The sequence below is a fragment of the Lynx rufus genome, unplaced genomic scaffold (genome assembly GCF_022079265.1).
Source record: "Lynx rufus isolate CCGP_SWC_20201006 ecotype Redwood Valley unplaced genomic scaffold, mLynRuf1.p SCAF_3, whole genome shotgun sequence".
Classification (NCBI taxonomy): domain Eukaryota; kingdom Metazoa; phylum Chordata; class Mammalia; order Carnivora; family Felidae; genus Lynx; species Lynx rufus.
Window position 1 is genome coordinate 79,871,732 of NW_025814845.1, and position 19,082 is coordinate 79,890,813.

At 40.3% G+C, this 19,082-nt stretch overlaps 1 protein-coding gene across 1 annotated transcript; it reads right to left on the reverse strand.

The window, feature by feature from the left end:
• Window positions 1-461: 461 nt before the first annotated feature.
• Window positions 462-16,083, reverse strand: LOC124520876 (alcohol dehydrogenase class-3). The gene is made up of 9 exons (XM_047091980.1): window positions 15,980-16,083; window positions 11,498-11,599; window positions 9,761-9,902; window positions 9,154-9,241; window positions 5,260-5,479; window positions 4,848-5,108; window positions 4,046-4,181; window positions 1,070-1,208; window positions 462-772 (listed from the first exon to the last, which is right to left on the reverse strand). The coding sequence occupies exons 1-9, from the start codon at window positions 15,989-15,991 to the stop codon at window positions 748-750; spliced, it is 1,125 nt and encodes a 374-aa protein (XP_046947936.1). The 5' UTR covers window positions 15,992-16,083; the 3' UTR covers window positions 462-747.
• Window positions 16,084-19,082: the final 2,999 nt, after the last annotated feature.

The window sequence follows — 19,082 nt, forward strand, 5'->3', positions numbered from 1 at the left end:
GGTGCCCCGAGAAATGTTCTTTAGTAAACGGGCCAGAGACTGTTAAAAGTTAAACACAAGTTACCGAGGATGGAAGAAGCCAAGGTTAAGATATTCACCACTGCCCTGTTTCCTCTGGCTTTCCTTTATTTATTTTTTTATTTTATTTTTTTCTCTGGCTTTTTTTTTTTAATTTTTTTAATGTTTATTTATTTTTGAGACAGAGAGAGAGCATGAATGGGGGAGGGTCAGAGAGAGAGGGAGACACAGAATCTGAAACAGGCTCCAGGCTCTGAGCTGTCAGCACAAAGCCCGACGTGGGGCTCGAACTCACGGACCGCGAGATCATGACCTGAGCCGAAGTCGGATGCTTAACTGACTGAGCCACCCAGGCGCCCCTCTGGCTTTTTTAAAGAATGAAGACAACAAGTACAGGAACCATGAGAATGAATTCAGCATAAAACAGATCACAACTTCACACATATGTGGAAATTACTTTTATTATGTTAGACTATTTCTTAATAAGCTAGCAATTATTCATGTGAAGGAGAGTTCAGAAAGCTAATTTAGGACTGTATCAGCTTTGTCCTTGATTAGAGATGTATGAATTATACACAAAATATCACTCCCTAGAATAGGTTACTCTAGAAGTAGTAGTAGAGAAGGTCTAAGAGACTGATCTTGGAAGAGCTTCTCCCTGCTTGTCTGGTTGTTCCAGTTGGACCACAAGATTTAGGTGAAAGGATGGACATATTTTCTCTGTTGAATTTAAAGTTTTACAACAGTTCGAATGCTGTAAGAGAAGGAAGCAATAAACAGTTTTCAGTGATATCTTTTTTTTTAATGTTTATTTTTGAAAGAGAGAGAGAGAGAGAGGATCCAAAGTGGACTCTATGGTAACAGCAAATGTGGGGCTCAAACTCCCAAACCATGAGATCATGATCTGAGCCAAAGTCAAGACGCTTTGACTGAGCCACCCAGGTGCCCCTAAATGATATCTTTTAAGACCACTAAAAGTATTTTTTTTTACCCTTCTCCATAAACCCCAAGTCATTACATTTTATAATATATAGCTAACGAGGAAGCTTACCTCTTTCCTGCATGCATCAGTTCAAAGGCTTCATTAATTTGGTCAAAAGGCAGATTGTGAGTCACAAATTCATCAACTTTTATCTTTTTGGACATATATTCGGATACTAACTTTGGGACACTTTCCACGCTCTTCCATCCTAAAAGAAATCACACATGTATTAATTCTTCCAACAAATCTTTGCAGTATGCTTATTACTTAGTGGGTGACAGACATTTAAGAGAATTTTTGGAGCTAGAATGTATTATGTTAAATGAAATAAGTCAATCAGAGAAAGACAAATATCATATGATTTCACTTGTATGTGGAATTTAAGAAACCAAACAAATGAACATTCGGGAAGAAGGAGGGAAAAAGAGAGGGGAACAAACCACGAGAGACTCTTAACCACACAGAACAAACTGAAGGTGGAGGGATCTGGGTGGGAGATGGACTAGATAGTTAGTGGATACTGAGGAGGGACTTGTGATGAATGCTGGGTGTTGTATCTAAGTGATGAATCGCTAAATTCTATTCCTGAAACCAATACTGCACTGTATGTTAACTAAAATTTAAATTGAAAAGAAAAAAAAAACCTGATTTTCTCATCAATTAAAGAGGACTGAAAAACTTCAAAATTAGCATACAGAGAAAGAAGAATTTAATGTACATCTTTAGTTAAAAAAAACAGTAAATGCCTTTTGAGTATTTTCCTTTTTCTGTGTTAAGATTTACTAAAATCTCATTAAGGTTTTAGCCAAGTGAGACTTCTAAGATACCAGGATAGAACTCTGAAGTCTTAGAACAAACTTATTTGGCTCCACAACAGCAAAGATTCTATAATTATGACATTTAAGGAAGAACAAACCTGACGTAATACAGGACTTTTATTTCTTTGGTTTTAAAGCCTTTTTTTTTTTTTTAAGTTTATTTATTCATTTGAGAGACAGAGAGAGAGAAAGAGTGAGCTTGAGTGGGGAAGGGGCAGAGACAGAGGGAGAGAGGGAATTCCAAGCAGGCTCCTCACTGTCAGCACAGAGCCCGATGCAGGGCTTGAACTCACGAGTCGTGAGATCACGACCTGAGCAGAAACCAAGAGCCGGATGCCTAACCAACCGAGCCACCCAGGCACCTCTTATTTCTTTGGTTTTAAATTCAACAATGAAATTAGGGATAGCATCTCACACCAGAAACCATGAAACTGAAAACAAAAGTGGGAAATTCTTAGCTATATAAGATTTTAAACAAAATTGGTGCTTCGATCTTTGACTTGTATTGAAAGAAGCAATAAATCAACAAAGACACCTTCCCACCTTTTACACCAGGGACACTTTGTAGCTCATTTCAAACCTCTTTTGAGCCTTTTCCAACTCTGCCTCCTTATATCCTCTATTATTTTTCTCTTACAAATCATAGGGCTTTTCCTTTCTCCTTTTTTTTTTTAAAAATTTTTTTTTCAACGTTTTTTATTTATTTTTGGGACAGAGAGAGACAGAGCATGAACGGGGGAGGGTCAGAGAGAGAGGGAGACACAGAATCTGAAACAGGCTCCAGGGTCCGAGCCATCAGCCCAGAGCCTGACGCGGGGCTCGAACTCACGGACCGCGAGATCGTGACCTGGCTGAAGTCGGACGCTTAACCGACTGTGCCACCCAGGCGCCCCATCCTTTCTCCTTTTTTTAAAAAAAGTATTATTTATTTAAGCATGCTCCATGACCAATGTGGGGCTTGAACTCACAAGCCCGAGACCAAGAGTCACATACGCTACCAACTGAACTAGCCAGGTGCCCCCTTCTTTAAATCCCCTGGTAACAGAGACAAGTACAGCCACCTCTATTTGTTAGACCAAAACTTCTATTTACATCTGTGGGTCATATTTTAACAACACCCATCACACCCCAATACTCCAGCTTCTTTCCCAACTAGCATGTGCTGGGGTGATGAGGCTTCAGTGAGAGGTTATGATCAACCCCCTGGCTCAGTCTCCCAGGCTTAAAATGTCCTTTTAAATACAGCTAAGGACCTGAGAGGATGTGTGGCTTTAAAAGTCTGTTCTGATATACTCAAGTGAGGCGTACAGCTCGTTGGAAAGGGGAGGTTAGTCTGCATGACAATTTTTATGGTGAATTCTACAGTATAAAGGCAGAAACTTCGGCCAAACCCCCTCATACCTTCTTGGTCTTTTCCTCTGGCCTTGAAAAAAGCTGGCATGATAGGGGATCTTAAACACCTTGTTAAGTTCAGATTATTGAAAATTCACGCTAAGTGATTTTTTTTCCCTAAGAGGATGGTGAGAAATATACTTTTTTAAAAAAACCTACAAAAACTTTAGATTTCATTCATTCACACTTGTTGGAATATACAGGCATGATCTGTGCCTCCTAGCTGAGCAACTACCAAAACAGATGGAAACTGTTTCTCAGCATTCTATCAGTAGTTAGGCAACCCCAAACCACCATGCATTTTTTAGGAGCACAAAAGGGGAAAAATGATCAGTCTGGCAGCTTTTCATTTCTGTTATAAAGTTTTGTCTAATACAGTATTTTCAGTTGAAGACTTTGTATTGGTTACTACTGAAATCAGTACTATTTAGACAAGAGGTATTATTACATCCAGCGACAACCAGACACTCTGGAAAAATGAGCACAAATGCCGATAACCTCTTTAAGTCCATAACATGAGTGTGGCTGACAATGCTGTTTGTATCCCTGGAACCTACTTCTAACTTCTGCCCTAACCCCCAACTATTTCCTCATTAACAGGATACTGATTTTTTGTGTGTAAAAAGTGGGTCTCCTGCTTCAGAGGAAGTTGAGTATCTCCCCAGCCCCAGGGGTAAATACTGACTGAATGTGAAGCCCTCCTATTAAAATAGCTATGCAACAACTTAATGATGAAGGTAGCCCATGAAAATTCTTAAAACAAAAAATCAGCCTGGGATTAAAATTCTGCCGATGGAAATGACAAAAGAGAAAATGTGCTCACCCATTAACTTACCTCCAAAGGCAGTGCCTTTCCACGTGCGGCCTGTTACCAGCTGAAACGGGCGAGTGGCGATCTCTTCACCCGAAGCAGCTACTCCAACCACCACGCTGACTCCCCAGCCTTTGTGGCAGGCCTCTAGCGCTGCTCTCTGCAGGAAAGAGCGGACCAAATCACAGGAGTCAGTGCGTTGTGCCGGCCATCTCTGCTTCCCCAGTAAGTAACTTTTGGGGGAAGGGTGGTGGCACAGAGCTTTTTTTTAAAAAAAAAAAAAAAAAAAAAAGACAACAAAAAGATCAAACTGAATATTTAGTCAATGTAATTTTATTCAAGTTTTAATAAGATAATTACCAAATGTATTAATCTGGCTAAATACTAACACAAAATGAAAGAATTTAAAGCTTTTATTTCCCGTCTAGTTTTAAAAGTAAATCCTAGTTAAAAATTCTAAAGACTTTACTAAAGGAAGCAAGGTGGAGAATAGTACTATTTTGCGGAGGACTGACTTTATGTCAAGTAGGCGCATTTTGCACCTGAGGAAACTGAGGTGTTAGAGAAGCTGTTGCTCAAGGTTAGTGAAGCGGATATACAGTTGACCCTTGAAAAACACACAAGGGTTGGGAAGCTGACCCCCTGCCCAGTCGAAAAGTCACATTAACTTTTGACTCCCCCAAATTTAACTAATAGCCTTCTGCTGACTGGGAGACTTACCAGCAATATAAACAGTCGATTACCAGCTATTCTGTATATGTATTTCATACTCTATTCTTACAATAAAGTAAGCTAGAGAAAAAAAAGGAATGAAGCTAAAACTTACCATGACTTTCACGTTACCAATGCACTCAAAGGAGTAGTCCACTCCCCCGTCAGTCATTTCAACGAGCACTTCCTGGATGGGTTTACTGAAGTCTTGGGGGTTAATACATTCAGAGGCTCCAAACTCCTTGGCCCGTGCGAATTTATCTTTATTGATGTCCACACCAATGATCCGGGATGCACCAGCCACCTTACAGCCCATGATAACCGCCAATCCAACTCCTCCTAGGCCAAAGACGGCACAAGTAGAGCCAGGCTCCACCTAATAGTAAACATAGTTTGTAAGGCACTCATTGCACGAGAGTCAAGGAAATCACTAGGTTCCTAACACACTGGGCCAATTTCACTATTCCAGCAAAGCTCCACTGTATCAAACTAGAAGGCGGAAGCTAAAACCCGGGCCAATCTCTTACCTTGGCAGTGTTCACAGCAGCACCATAACCAGTTGAAATTCCACAACCCAGAAGGCAGACTTTATCCAAAGGTGCTAAAGGATCAATTTTAGCAACAGAGATATCAGCCACAACTGTATATTCCGAAAATGTGCTGGTTCCCATGTAATGTAAAATTGTCTTTCCTTTGCAAGTAAATCTGCTAGTACCATCTGGCATTAATCCTTTCCCTTGAGTAACTCTAAAGAAAATAAAAAAGGAGAAAGGCAGGGTAAAATCAGGTTTTTCAAAACCCATAGGAAAAAAAAAGTTTTAAATATGACAGGTAGACAAGAAAGTGTGCTAAGCCCCAAAGTCAGATTTCTACTGTATTTATTAATAATTTACCACCTTTCAGCAATGCCTTATTAGAAAACCTTACAAAAGACTTATAATCCTACATATCTTTTCCAACATTCAATATCCTTCTGGATCTTGTTGTCAGGGTATTGAGATAAAATTTAACAGATACAACTTATGGATTAGATGAAATAATTTGAAAATTCCATCACCGGCGCGCCTGGGTGGCTCAGTCAGTTAAGTGTCGGACTCTTGATTTTGGCTTAGGTCATGATCTCACAATATGTGAGTTGAAGCCCCGTGTGAGGCTCTCTGCACCTTCTCTGTGTGCTCTCTCAAAACAAACATTAAAAAAAAAAAATTCCATGAAAAAACTATGAGCAAATATAACTTCTTAGAGCATACAGCCCAAACCAGAATCTACACAGAGATTATGAGCAATTATGCAGATTAGGTGATGAAAATAGCCAAACTGGCTGATTTAGATCTTTCAGGAGGCTTTGTTAAAAGGCTAACAATCCTCAAGGATTCAGGTTATCTCTTCTTTCTCTATAACTTTGTCTGTTGCCTGTGTAGTTGGTAACACTCATAAAAGATAAAGGAAAAGAAAAAAGCTCACAAAAGCAACCAGTATGATAAATAGTATCAAAAATTGTTTCTGATATTCTAAATAAGTAATGTAATGTCTTGCTTAGGAGTACAGGTCCTAAAGTCAGACACACTTGGGTCAAATCCTGTGTGAGCGTGGGCCAGTTAATTAACCTCTGTGGCTTAGTTTCCTCACTAAAAAATGGAGAAACAATCATATCTCAAAGATTGCTATAAAATCAAATGAGGTGTTATGGAAGGCATTAACATTGTGCCTGGCACAGAGTGCTTATTAAATCTTTATTATTTTTCAAAATAATGCACTATAATTTGATGTTTGTTCTTAGGCTAATCCTTTGGAATAAACAGGAATAAACAAATACACACATGAAAACAGATTGCCTCTAGACTCAAGAGTAAATACATTTCCTTTGAGAAAAAAATATGACCAGAAACAAAAAACAAATCTGTGACAAAGCTCTACCACAGATAACTGTTGTATCTTTAAGAGCAACTTGAGTTTGTTCACCCTTCCTTAATGCAAGAAATCACTTCTATCTCAGAGGAGTTTCTTGAACAAAAGGTGATGTGGGATACATTTCATGCTCTGAAAGGACTTGTCCCTCTGAAAGGCTACAGGCAGCCACAAAAAGGCCAATACCATTATTATACTTGATATGTCCCAAGTTGTTAGACTGCATTTGAAATTACCTTTCAAAATGAGATTTTGGTTCTAGCTTTGCCAAAATTAACTGGACTTATGTTATATAGTGAATGACATCTTGTTTCCCAAAAATAGAATTTTGTCAATAGCACTAGAAAACAAATTCAAGAACACACGATCTTTCATGTATGACCCAATCTTCTAAGTCATGGACCCAGCTCTAATGTGTGTGCGGGGGTGTGTTCCCTTATACATAACATAAAGCAATTCTTGGACACCAGCAAGGTGTCTGGCAATTCAACTCAATTCTGACACTAGCCACCTGGAGACAGCATCAGATCCCACAGGTTAAGGACTCAGTCCTAGAAGACTGCCCCCTACCTTTCTCTTCAGATGACAGCTGTAAGGCCGAAACTGTTACCAGTGCTTCTGACCCCAATGGCTACAGATTGGAGGTTTCAAAGATTTTCTTCCTCAGGTTCTTTTAATGTCCTAGAATCGCTTGCAGAACTCATGGAAACACCTATGTTATTATTTTTAAGTTTATTTATTCATTTTGAGAGCGAGTGAGAGCATGGGAGGTGGAAAAAGAGAGAGAATCCCAAGCAGGCTCCATGCTGTTAGTGCAGAGCCTGATGCAAGGTTTGAACTCACAAAACGTGAGATCATGACCTGAGCCGAAATCAGGAGCTGGAGGTTTAACTGACTGAGCCACAGAGATGCCAGTTTTTATTTACTTATTTAATTTTAGAGACAAAGAGCGAGCACAAGCGAGGGACAGAGGGAGGGTGAGAGAATCTTAAGCAGGCTCCACACCCAGCACAGAGCCCCAGTGCAGGGCTTGATCCCATGACCCCAGGATCATGACCTGAGCTGAAATCAAGAGTTGGACGCTCAACTGAGTCACCCAGGTGCTCTTTAAGTTATTGAAGGATATGATAAAGGATATGAATCAACAGCTAGATGAAGAGATGCATAAGATAAAGTATGGGGAAAGGCTGAGGAGTTTCCATGCCCTCTCCAGGTATGTCACTCTCCTCAATCTACACGTGTTCACCAGCCCCAAAGCTCTCTGAACCCAGTCCTTTTGGGATTTTATGAAAGCTTCATTATAGCCATGACCGATTAAGTCACTGGCCATTGACTGATTCAACTTCCACGCCTCCTTTTCCTTACCAAAGGTCAGGCCACCCCTAGGTTACCTAAGGGCTTTCCAAAAGTCCCCTTCATTAACATAACAAAGGCACTTTTACAGCCCACATCACAGGAAATTCTACTAAATTTTAATAGCTATGAGCCAGAAACCATGGCAGAAGACCCCAATACATATGAGAAATATGTATCTGGTTATCTTGAATGAAATCACAATACTGCATCCAGCAATTCCAATCCTAGGAAAATACCCAAGAGAAAGTAGTCACATATTCACTAAGAGCTATGAATAGGAATGTACACAGCAGCATGAATCACAACAGCCCCAAACATTTGAGCAACTTAAATGTCCATCAGCAGGGGAATGGATAGAGATAAATGGATGTATATTTGGAATGATAGAAAAGAGGTGATTCACAGAGCAACTTAAACACATTTCACAGACATTATGAGGAAACCAAAGAGCACACAGTAGGTGATTCTATTTATATGAAGTCCTGTAGTGAAAGAAATCAGAATAGTGGTTCCCTTTGAGAGAGGCAGGTACTGAAGCGCAAGGGATATGAATGACTTTGTAGGGTGTTCGAATGGTTCTCTACGTTGATCTGGGTGGTTATAACCATTAGGTGTGTATATACATAACAATTCGTTGAGCTGTACACTTAAGGTTTATAGTACTTTATTACATATGTTTTACCTCAGTAAAAAGGGGAATACAACATCTTAAATTGCCTCAAAGAAATAGTTAAGTGCTGTTACCTTATTACAATAAAGTAACTACCTTTTCTGTGTCAAGGGGTTATGTTATCTCTTGTAGTCTTCCTAGTAACCTTATGGGTTTCACTACTTTGATTTCATGGACAATAAAATGGCTCATAAAAATGCTTCTATTTAATTTCCTAAGCATGTCCCTCCTTAATATACGTTTTGGCAAGTTTAGACGAATGTTAATGGAAGAAGAATGGGTTCAGAAAATTCTGTTTTATCTAATAGCTGATGATATTGGGCACACCACTTAATCTGAATCTTCATTTTTTCATCTATGAAAACGGGGATACCAATGATAGTGAGGCTGCCATAAAGCTGGAATGAAATAATTCATGGAGAATGCTCTGTATAGACTGCCACACAATTACTTATTATCTTAAGGACCAAATAACAAAGATACTAACCTTATCTTCTGGCAAAGGTTTGTCTTAGGGTTTAGACAAAATTTGCATTCTCCACACTGTGGGATGTAGAGTGGGATGACAGTATCGCCTGGGAAACAAATGCAAAGACGTTATTCTGAATAGGTGACATCTGTCTCTAAACGGATACATCAGCCTCTGCAAATCCCCACTCCTCATGTGGCTTTGCAAGGTTAACTTCAACTCAGAACTTTACCTACACAACATCATTCAGACACTGCCTGACTATGCAAAAAACACAAGTTTCAAAATTTTTATTGAGAAAAAGCTCTTAAACTGCACTTGGAGAACAAGGTCATGGGCTTTAAAATACTGACTCACCGATGAATCTTTAAAAATTCTTGTTTAATTGGTCCAAACTGGCTTTGGAAATGTACTTAAATAGTTTCAGATGACAGACAGTAGCTTGCAAAATCAGAAAGAAAAAAAACTCTGAAATATTTGTGCTTCCTAGATAAGGAATAAAATTCTTCCTGAAAAATGACTCCGGTGATAACTTGTTTGTGAAAGAAACAATGCATAAAAATAATTTCCTTGTAGAAATAAATTGAAATTATAAAATTAAGAGTGGTTCAGATATCCTCCTTACCTGCCTTCAGGGTAGTAACTCCTTCGCCAACACTTTCCACGATCCCAGCCCCTTCATGTCCCAAGATCACTGGAAAACTCCCCTCAGGATCAGCCCCACTCAGGGTATAGGCATCGGTGTGGCAAACTGCAGTGGCGATAATCTAGCAGATCAAGAGCATTTAAGGGTGTTTGCTTGCAATCCAGAGAGATACAGGTCAAAGGAAAGGCATTTTCAATACCACATTTCATTGATTCTAAGATACATTTGTTTCATATTTTAATCTTTAAAATCAGCAAGTGTTTACAATCTATGGTATCTTAACAATTGGAATTGGCAGCATTTTTTTAAGTGATACATAAAAGTAATGGTGTGTTTATATGCAAAGACACATGGTACATCTATCCCTTTTCAGTGCATGCTAGCAAAAGAAGGTGAACAAGGTGATTTTATGGGCACTGTGCCTACAGGTGTGGAGAGAACATGACCTGTGTACAAAGCGGGAGGAGTCCATTTCACTGCTGGGATCCTTGTGACTGTTGACAAATGTGACTCCTAAGAAGGTATGGACTACTGCGGAAATATGCCTGCCTGCTTATTAGGGCCAATTCAGAGCTTTTAGTGAAACCAACTCCCTTTTTAGCAGCTACACGCAATTACTACTTAAACAGCCTTTTATTCTTATCTGGCTTTTAAGTAGGTTATCTTTCCAAACCATTTAATGCACAGAAAGGAAGTCTTGGAGTGTTTATATTTATGCTTCTTTGTCTCTCACCCATGTACCTGCTTACAAGGTAACATTCTTTGCCATTTGTCTTGTTTCCCAGGGAAGCCAGTGCGCCCCAAACAGCTCATCTTAGTATATCCCAGGACACATTTTCTTTTTCAGTAGCAAAATCACAATCAGGTTCATTTCTGAACTTAAAGAAAAACATATAAACTGTCATAAGTCTGGGTTGCAAAAGATCTTAAGAAATTATTTGGCCCTGGGCTCTGCAACCTGCTATTTGATCCCTGGGAGCATGAGCATTTGTTTGGAGGTAGGATGGGGAAAGGATACTCTAATTCACAGCAAAAAAGAGCTTATTTTTTTCTAGGATGTTAGTTTCATTCAATGGTTACTACTTTAAAGTATTAATTTTACATCAAAACAAGTGTAGAATGCTATAAATATCCAGTTGGCTGCCTTGTGCAATGCTGTTCTCTCCAAGGGTAACTTCATTTCTCTGACACAGCAGAGGCTGAGAAGCACTAGACTAATGAATCCCCTGAACCCTGCTCTTGCCTGCAAGGGTCAGTACATTTTAAAGCTCTCCAAGCAAGCGGACTTCACTTGCTTGTTGCTCCGATCAAATCAGGAACCTCTTCCCAAATCTTATTCGAAACCTCCGCTAACAAAACTGAAGACCATTTCTTCTTTTGTTTCTAATGTGTCATCATACATTTTAAATTATGGGCTTGGCAGAAAGGGGGAGCATCCTATAAAGTCATCTTAAACACAGGCTACAGAAGAAAGAATGGTTATCCAGTGATCCATGGGGAAGGCTGCTTAGCTCACCATCACAAGCTAAAAAGAGGGACAGGAGTGCTGCAAAAGTGAAGCAGGTAAAGTAAGAGGAGGATGTTTTGATTCCCAGGTTGGAGGACTTTCAATACTTTCTCTTTAACGCTGTCCTTGGGGATTTATCCACAGAGGATTCATCTATCCAGAGACCTCATCGTAAGTCTCCTTTTCCAGTGCCCTCAATATATCATTACCTTAATTCGCACTTCATGAGCCTTTGGGGGTGCCACCTCTACCTCCTCTATAGAGAGAGGTTTTCCTGCTTCCCAGGCAACTGCAGCCTTGCACTTGATAACCTGAGATCAGGGAAAAAAGACAGCAAGTTGTTTATCCTCCTGCACTAATAATCAACTACTTATTTAGATCCTGACTACTAATCTTAGAAAATATATCGCAGAATCACAAAAACCATAACCTCTAAGTGATATGGAGAATTATTTTGCATGTTTTTAAGATTATTGTTTAAAATCATTTTTTTTTTTTTTTTTTGAGAGAGACATGGAGAGAAAGTGTGCGTGAGCAGGGGAGGGGCAGAGAGAGAGGGAGAGCGAGAATCTCAAGCAGGCTCCACACTCTCAGTGCAGAGCCCGATGTGGGGCTTGAACCTACCAAACATTAGATCATGACCTGAGCCAAAGTCAAGAGTCGGATGCTTAACCAACTGAGCCACCCAGGCACCCCTTGCATGTTTTTAGATTTCATATAAGTAATGTTCACTAAAAAAATTTAATTCAGATGACTACATGGTCAGCTGTAAAAGCCTCTTTTGGTTAAGTTTTATTAGTCAAATATTTAACGATCTTCTAGGAATACGTTAAAAATACGTGTTCTGGGGGCACCTGGGTGGCTCATTTGGGTGAGTGTACAACTTTAGCTCAGGTCATGGTCTCGTGGTTTGTGGGTTCGAGCCCTGTGTCTGGCTCTGTGCTGACAGCTCAGAGCCTGGAGCCTGCTTCGGATTCTGTGTCTCCCTCTCTCTGTTCCCCTCCCCCACTTGTGCTCTGTCTCTAAATAATAAATAAATATTTAAAAAAGTTAAAAGCAACACAGGTTCCAGAGCATCTAGGTGGCTCGGTTGGATAAGTGTCAGACACTTGATTTTGGCTCAGGTCATGATCTCATGGTTCCTGAGTTTGAGCCCCATGTCAGGCAGACAGCATGGAGCCTGCTTGGGATTCTTGCTCTCCCTCTCTCTCTCTCAAAATAAATACTTTAAAAAAAAATACAGGTTCTAAGACAATCTGATTCAGCAGGTCTGCCATAGGATCCAAGGAATCTGAATGCTTAACACGTACCCTATGGTATTCCTTTACTAAAGCTGGTTTAAGTTAACACTGGTTTAGTGCAAAACTGCAAGGTGGGAAGGAGCATTAAGGAGGATCAGAATGGGAGAATTTTAAAACACTATATTTAGGGGCACCTGGGTGGTTCAGTCGGTTAAGCATCTGACTCCCTGATGTCTGCTCAGGTCACGATTCCATGGTTCATGGGATTGAGTCCCGTGTCAGGCTCTGTGCTGACAGTGTGGAGCCTGCTTGGTATTCTCGCTCTCCCTCCCTCTCTCTCTGTCCCCTTCCCTACTCACATTTTTTCTCTCAAAATAAATAAACTTAAAAAATTACTGTATCTACCCCTTTTAACTGTGCTATATAATACAATTGCCACTTGCCATGTGTGCCTTTCAAGCGGAACTGATATAAACTGTAAATGTAAAAGATATGCAGATTATGAAGACACAGTAAAAAAAAAAAAAAGTAAAAGTATTTCAATACTTAAAAAGTATTAATTACATGTCAAGGCAGTAATTTGAACACAGTAATTCCTCTTTATCTGTAAAGGATACATTCTCAGACTCCCGTGGATGTCTGAAACTATATATACTATGTTTTTCCTATGCAAACATATCTATGATAAAGTTTAATTTATAAATCAGGAACAGTAAGAAATTAACAGAATTATATTATAGTAAGTTATGTGAACAGTCTTTCTCTCAAAATCTTATTGGACTATATGTATGTACTACTCCTTCTTGTGCTGATGTGAGATGATAAAATGCCTACCTGGTGAGATGAAGTGAAGTGAGTGAGGCAGGCATTGTGATGTAGTGTTAGGCTACTAATGACCTTCTGATAATAGGTCAGAAGGAAGATTACCTGCTTCTGAACTGCAAATGACTGCAGGTAACAGAACCCGTGGAAAGTGAAACTGCGGATAAGGGGGGGATTACTGTATAATGGATTAAATTTTAATCAATTTTATTTTTTATTATTCATTTTTTAACCCATTTTTAATGTGGCTACTAGAAAAAAATTCCAAGCTAATTAGCTAGAAATGCTAACTTCAAGCATAGCATTGACTTAGAAATTCTAGTCAGTACCAGAATTTAGTACTAGGCCTCCTTTACTAGAGCATCAGGTGTAATGAGGAAAGGTAAAAAAAAAAATTTTTATTGAAGCATAGTTAATATACAATATTGTATTAGTTTCAGGTGGACAACATAGCAATCTGATGTTTATATACATTAAGAAATGATCACCATGATAGGTCTAGTTATCATCTGTCCACCATACAGTTATTACTATATTATTGACTTTATTCTCTATGTTGTACTTTATACCCCCATGACATCTTTTATATCTGCGAGTTTGACCTCTTAATCCCTGTCACCTATTTTGCATTCCCCCCACCCCCAAAAGTTTTGAGCAGTTCACAAAATGCTTATGAAATGTGTTGACAGAATAAAGGATGCAAACTGCTGGGTTTATAGGAGACAGACCTGAAAGTCAACACTTACAAAAAGGGTAAGTTAAAGGGAGAGGCACAAAGTGGAGAAAGAGTGTTAACTTTCATTGGTGGGTTTGAAAAAACTTCACTTTTAACTAGGATACCCAAGGATGAGAAAAAGTTAGTTACAAATCATAGTAATTAAACACCTACAAATATAAAAAGCTATTGTGAGGAGTAAATGAAAATGAATAAAAACTCCCTAATATAGTGCTTGGCATAGTGTAGCTTTGCAGAAACAAATAGTATTTATTAGAACTAGAACAAAGAGTGGAGGAAAAGCAGAGTTGAACTATATAGAGAGCTGAGTGGCTTGTGTAAATTGGTGAGGCTGGAAATTATTATTTTTAACATTAAAGGGTAGATACTAAATCTTATGGTAAAAATATGCAGACATCGCATTAGAATGTTTTCACCTCAACTGACCGTAAATCTCAAAACAAAATCACAAAGGTCAAATTCAAAATAGTCACATATTCTAGAGAATTTAGGCAACAAGAATAAATATAATTCATCCATAATTTTTTTTTTTTTTTTTTAGTGAGGGGGAAGAGGGAGATAGAGAATCTTATGCAGGCTCCATGTTCAGTGAGGAAGCCCAATGGGGACTTGATCCCTTGACACTGGGATCATGACCTGAGCTGAAATCAAGTCAGATGTTCAACTGACTCAACTACCCAGGTGCCCCTAATTCATCCATAATCTAAGTTTTTAAATTAGAAAAAAATTTTGTTTTAAATTTTATTTATTTTGGGAAACAGCGCATGAGAAGAAGGGCACAGAGAGGGGAGAGACAGGATCCCAAGCAGGCTCCATCCTGGCATCGTGGAGCTACAGGTAGGGCTCAATCCCACCAACGGTGAGATGAGGACCTGAGTCAGATGCTTAACTAGCCACCCAGGTGCCCCAATAATCTAGGTTTTTATACCCCCTTCCCCTATTTTAAGGAATGCTTGAGAAATTTTTTTCCTTTTAATGACAATTCTAAAACAAAGCTCCACCCTAAATCTACTTTGCCCTACTTCAAATATGATCACAGGATAATTTTTCACCTTTTCCAAATAAAGGCACTTCGTTATAAAGAAAAACAACTTGCCAGTTTGTTAAGTATGAAAGATCGTTTAGCGTTTACCATTAAATGTTTACCTCAACATTTAATGTCATAAATCTTTCTAAAGTTTGCAAAACATTAAAACACTAAGCAACTTTAGCCTGATTATTCACGTTACTCGTGCATTTCTGCCTTTCTTTACTGTCTAAAGTATATTTCAGGAACGTGGAACAGTTCCTTGCAAAGGGACAGGCCTGGCTCACTATCTTAATGTAACCACTAAGGTCGACCAACCTCTTAAATCTCAATTTTTGGTGTGCAAAATGGGGACAATACTCGCAGAAGCGTCACGGTAGGATTAAAAGAGGAAAGTTCTGGTGCCTTAAGTGCTCAAAAATGTTACTACTGAAAGGGACCCAGGAGCCTTCGCCAAATACATTCTTTAGTGGCACCATAATTATTCAATTAACAATTACAGTCATGAAACACAACAACCTAAGTGTTAGGAGCACGGGCTCTGGCTGTAGTTCTGCTACCAGAAAGATGACTCCAGGCAAGTTACTTATTTTTGCAAACGCAAAGCGTGAACGCTCTTAAACCTTTTCCACCGCCCCCTCCCCCCTCGGGCTGCACCAAAAGCCTCGAAACCTTTCAAGTAAGGAGCCCAAAGACTCTTTCCATTCCTTCCCGCAGAGCAGCTTGCCCGAGGCACCGTTTCAGATCCGGCAGCTGATATCAGCCTACCGGCCTAGGCCCCGCGCAGTCAAGCGACCGGGTTCCATCCCATGCTTTCCCTTTCTCCTCTTCCCTGGGCCCGGTCGCGCTGCACAGCCAAGCCTACCTGGTTCGCCATGTCCTCGGACTCCGGTCAGTGAGGGGTGGACATCCGGGGTGGGGCGCATGGGGCTGGGGATATGGGCGGGACGTGCGCCCAGCGCAGGGGGGCGCGGCGTGGGCGGGGCGTGCTCCCAGCGTGGTCCCGCCGCCGCCTGCTCCGGGGGGCGGAGCGTGAATACAGCATTCGCTAGGCCAGTCTGGCGCGAAGGGCGGTGCCTGAAGTGTGACGCCGCTGGCGTTGTAGCTCGCGCCCACGTGGTGTCGCCTCCAAAGCTGGAGGGGTTTGCGCGAGGCTGGAGGGCGGCGGCTTTGTGGCAGAAACCTGCCGGCTGGATGCAAAACATCTGTGTCAGGAAGGGGTTTTCCCCGTGTAACGTTAGCCCAGGCAGCGTAGATAAGGCTTATGAAGCACACATGTGGAAGCACGTGAGAAAGAGGACTGCACCATTCTGTGCGCCTTCTACACTGTATGCGCTGTGACTTGAGGGCACGAGTAAGATCGAGCCCTTCAAAGGACTCTCCATTGATGGGAAAACTGAGTTGGGAGAAGAATGATAAAGGGGAGACGAAGGAGGTACCCATTCGGGAAACTTCTAAAGGCACTATTCCAGCTGCTTTTGAAGGGTGAGCAGGATTTTTAGCGGTTGGTAGAACACAGGAAGAAACCTGCAAGGAGTACTAGTGAACGAAAAGCCTCCAGAAAGTTTGATATGGTGTGGTTTAGGAGCGGCCAGAGTGGAGAGAGAGGGAACAGGGGAATATTTGTCAGTTTACTCTTAAACTCTGATTATTGTGGTTGCTGAATTATTTTAAGATAGGTCTACCAGACCACTCTTTCTCTGCTTCTCAGTCTTTTTCCTGGCTCTTTCTGCTCAGTCCTAAGGGCTGGTGATCTAAAAAAATTATGTCCAGGGGCACCGGGGTGGCTCAGTGGGCTAAGCGTCTGACTTCCGCTCAGGTCATGATTTCAGGTTGGTGAGTTCTAGCCCCGCGTTGGGCTCTGTGTACGCAGCTTAAAGCCTGGAATCTGCTTCGGAGTCTGTGCCAACCACCCAACCCCCGCCTCTGCCCCTCCCCCGCTCATGCTCTGCCTGTCTCTCTCTCTCAAAAGTAAACATTAAAAAAAATTCTGCCTGTTATCTTTCCCTTCACTCCACCCTCTCATCTACATCCTGAATTTTAACTTCTTCTAGGTTATGAACAAGGGTGGCTGTGGTGAACTCCAGGCTTGGGCATACAACTGCTTACTAGATATGTCTTCATTTGTCATCTTTTCTCCTTAAAGGAACTCTTCTATCTTTCTGTGTCCCCACCATCCACCTACTTGCCCCAGCCAGAAACCTGGAAATCACGACTTCTCCCTGTCCCTGCATTCCTTAGCACCTGCATTCAATCTAGCACCAAACTCAAAATACCTCTCACATTTTGTGTCCCCCGCCCCCCACAACTGTTGCTGCTGCCTTAGTTCAGGGTCTTATGTCTTACAGGATTTCTGAAAAAAGCCTCCTATCTGATGTTTTTGTTTTTAGGCCCCTGAATGTAATGCATTTCCAACTAATGCCCCCTTAGTGATCTTTCTGAAACATACATGAATTCATGCCATTTCCTTTCACCTTTTATAGTTTTTGAGTGCTGTGGATTATAAGGAAATAAATGTCATTCGACTATTTAAAAATCTTCAAGGGCTGAGAGAGGGATAAAATCCAGATGCTAGCTGGGCCAGTCAGGTTCATACATAACATGGTTCCTGCTTATCTCTACATCCTTATTTTTTTGCTATTCCACTACACAGATCTCAAAACAACCTTATGGAACACTTGAATTTTCTTAAGAGGACTGTTCTCTTTTTTGATTCCAGGCATTTGTTGTGATAGAATGTCTGCTTGGAATGTAGCAAGCGTGGTTTTTTTTTTTTTTTGTTTGTTTGTTTTTTTTTGTTTTTTTAGTGAAAGGAAGCTTTTAACAGAGTTCATGTTCTTTTCTCAATTGTTGATATGTTGTCTATCTTTTGGGAAGAAACATTTGCATTTTTGTAGTGCCTTGCTAGTTTGCTAGTTTCTATTCTGGCATGTAAGGAGGTTGAAAGTTGTCACTCCATCCTAACAAGTAAAAAGCTGAACAAATGAGAAATCAAAAACTCTTCTTAGATCTGTCAGAGAATTGAGATCACAGAGCAAGCTAATAACCCCAGAATTGGAGAGTCAAATGGGTGCAGAGAATCACAACTTATTGGAGAAGAAACTTACCTTTGGGGGAACCAGTATTGGCTTTGGAAAATGTGAAGTGTAATTGATGAATTGCTGGTGGCTTAGTGTGGATTAAGTCTGGGAGTTACGCTACAGAGATCTACTCATAGGGGGGTCCTCACACATTTTTGACTTCAGGGAGTGTGCAGGACTTGGCCTATAAATAGGCTTTAGCTACTAGAGTTGAAACAGGGTCTTGGGCAAGCTGCTCAGTTGGGAAGGAAGGGAAGGAAGTTTTTTTTTTGGCTCCTTTCTTGAACCTAATGGAAATGAAAACACAAAAAATCTGTGGCATATAGAGAAAGCAGTGCTAATAGGCATAGCAGTGCTAATTTATAGCTTTGAATGTATATATTGGAAAAGAAAGATTTAAAATTAATCATCTAACATTCAACATTAGGAAAGTAGGAAAAGAAGAACATATAAAATCCAAAGTAAGCAGGAGAAAAATAATAAAATTTAGAGTAGAAATTGATGAAATTGAAAACGGGAATCAGTTGAGAAACTCAACTAAACCAAAAGCTGATTCTTTGAATAGATGAAACTGATAAGCCTCTCACCAGGCTAATTAAGAATAAAAGAAGAGCACAAATTACTAACATGAGAAGTGAAAAAGGGACATCACTACAGATCCCATGGGCATCCAAAGGGCAATAAAGTAATACTGTGAACAACTATATGCCCACAAAATTGATAACCTGGGTAAAATGGACAATTCTTTGAAAGACACAATCTGTTTAAAACTCAAAAAGAAAATGAAGCCATTTGAATAGGCTTATATCTATTAAAGACATTGAATCAGTAATTAATAACCTTCTAAAACAACACCAGGCTCAGATGGGTTCACTGGTGAATTCTGCC

Excerpts from the sequence above, each read along its gene's own strand:
- LOC124520876 (XM_047091980.1), bottom strand. Across the intron at positions 9,242-9,760 it reads AGTTACTACCCTGAAGGCAG|GCGATACTGTCATCCCACTC; the intron begins GTAAGGAGGATA and ends TTTGTTTCCCAG. Across the intron at positions 5,480-9,153 it reads AACCTTTGCCAGAAGATAAG|AGTTACTCAAGGGAAAGGAT; the intron begins GTTAGTATCTTT and ends TATTTTCTTTAG.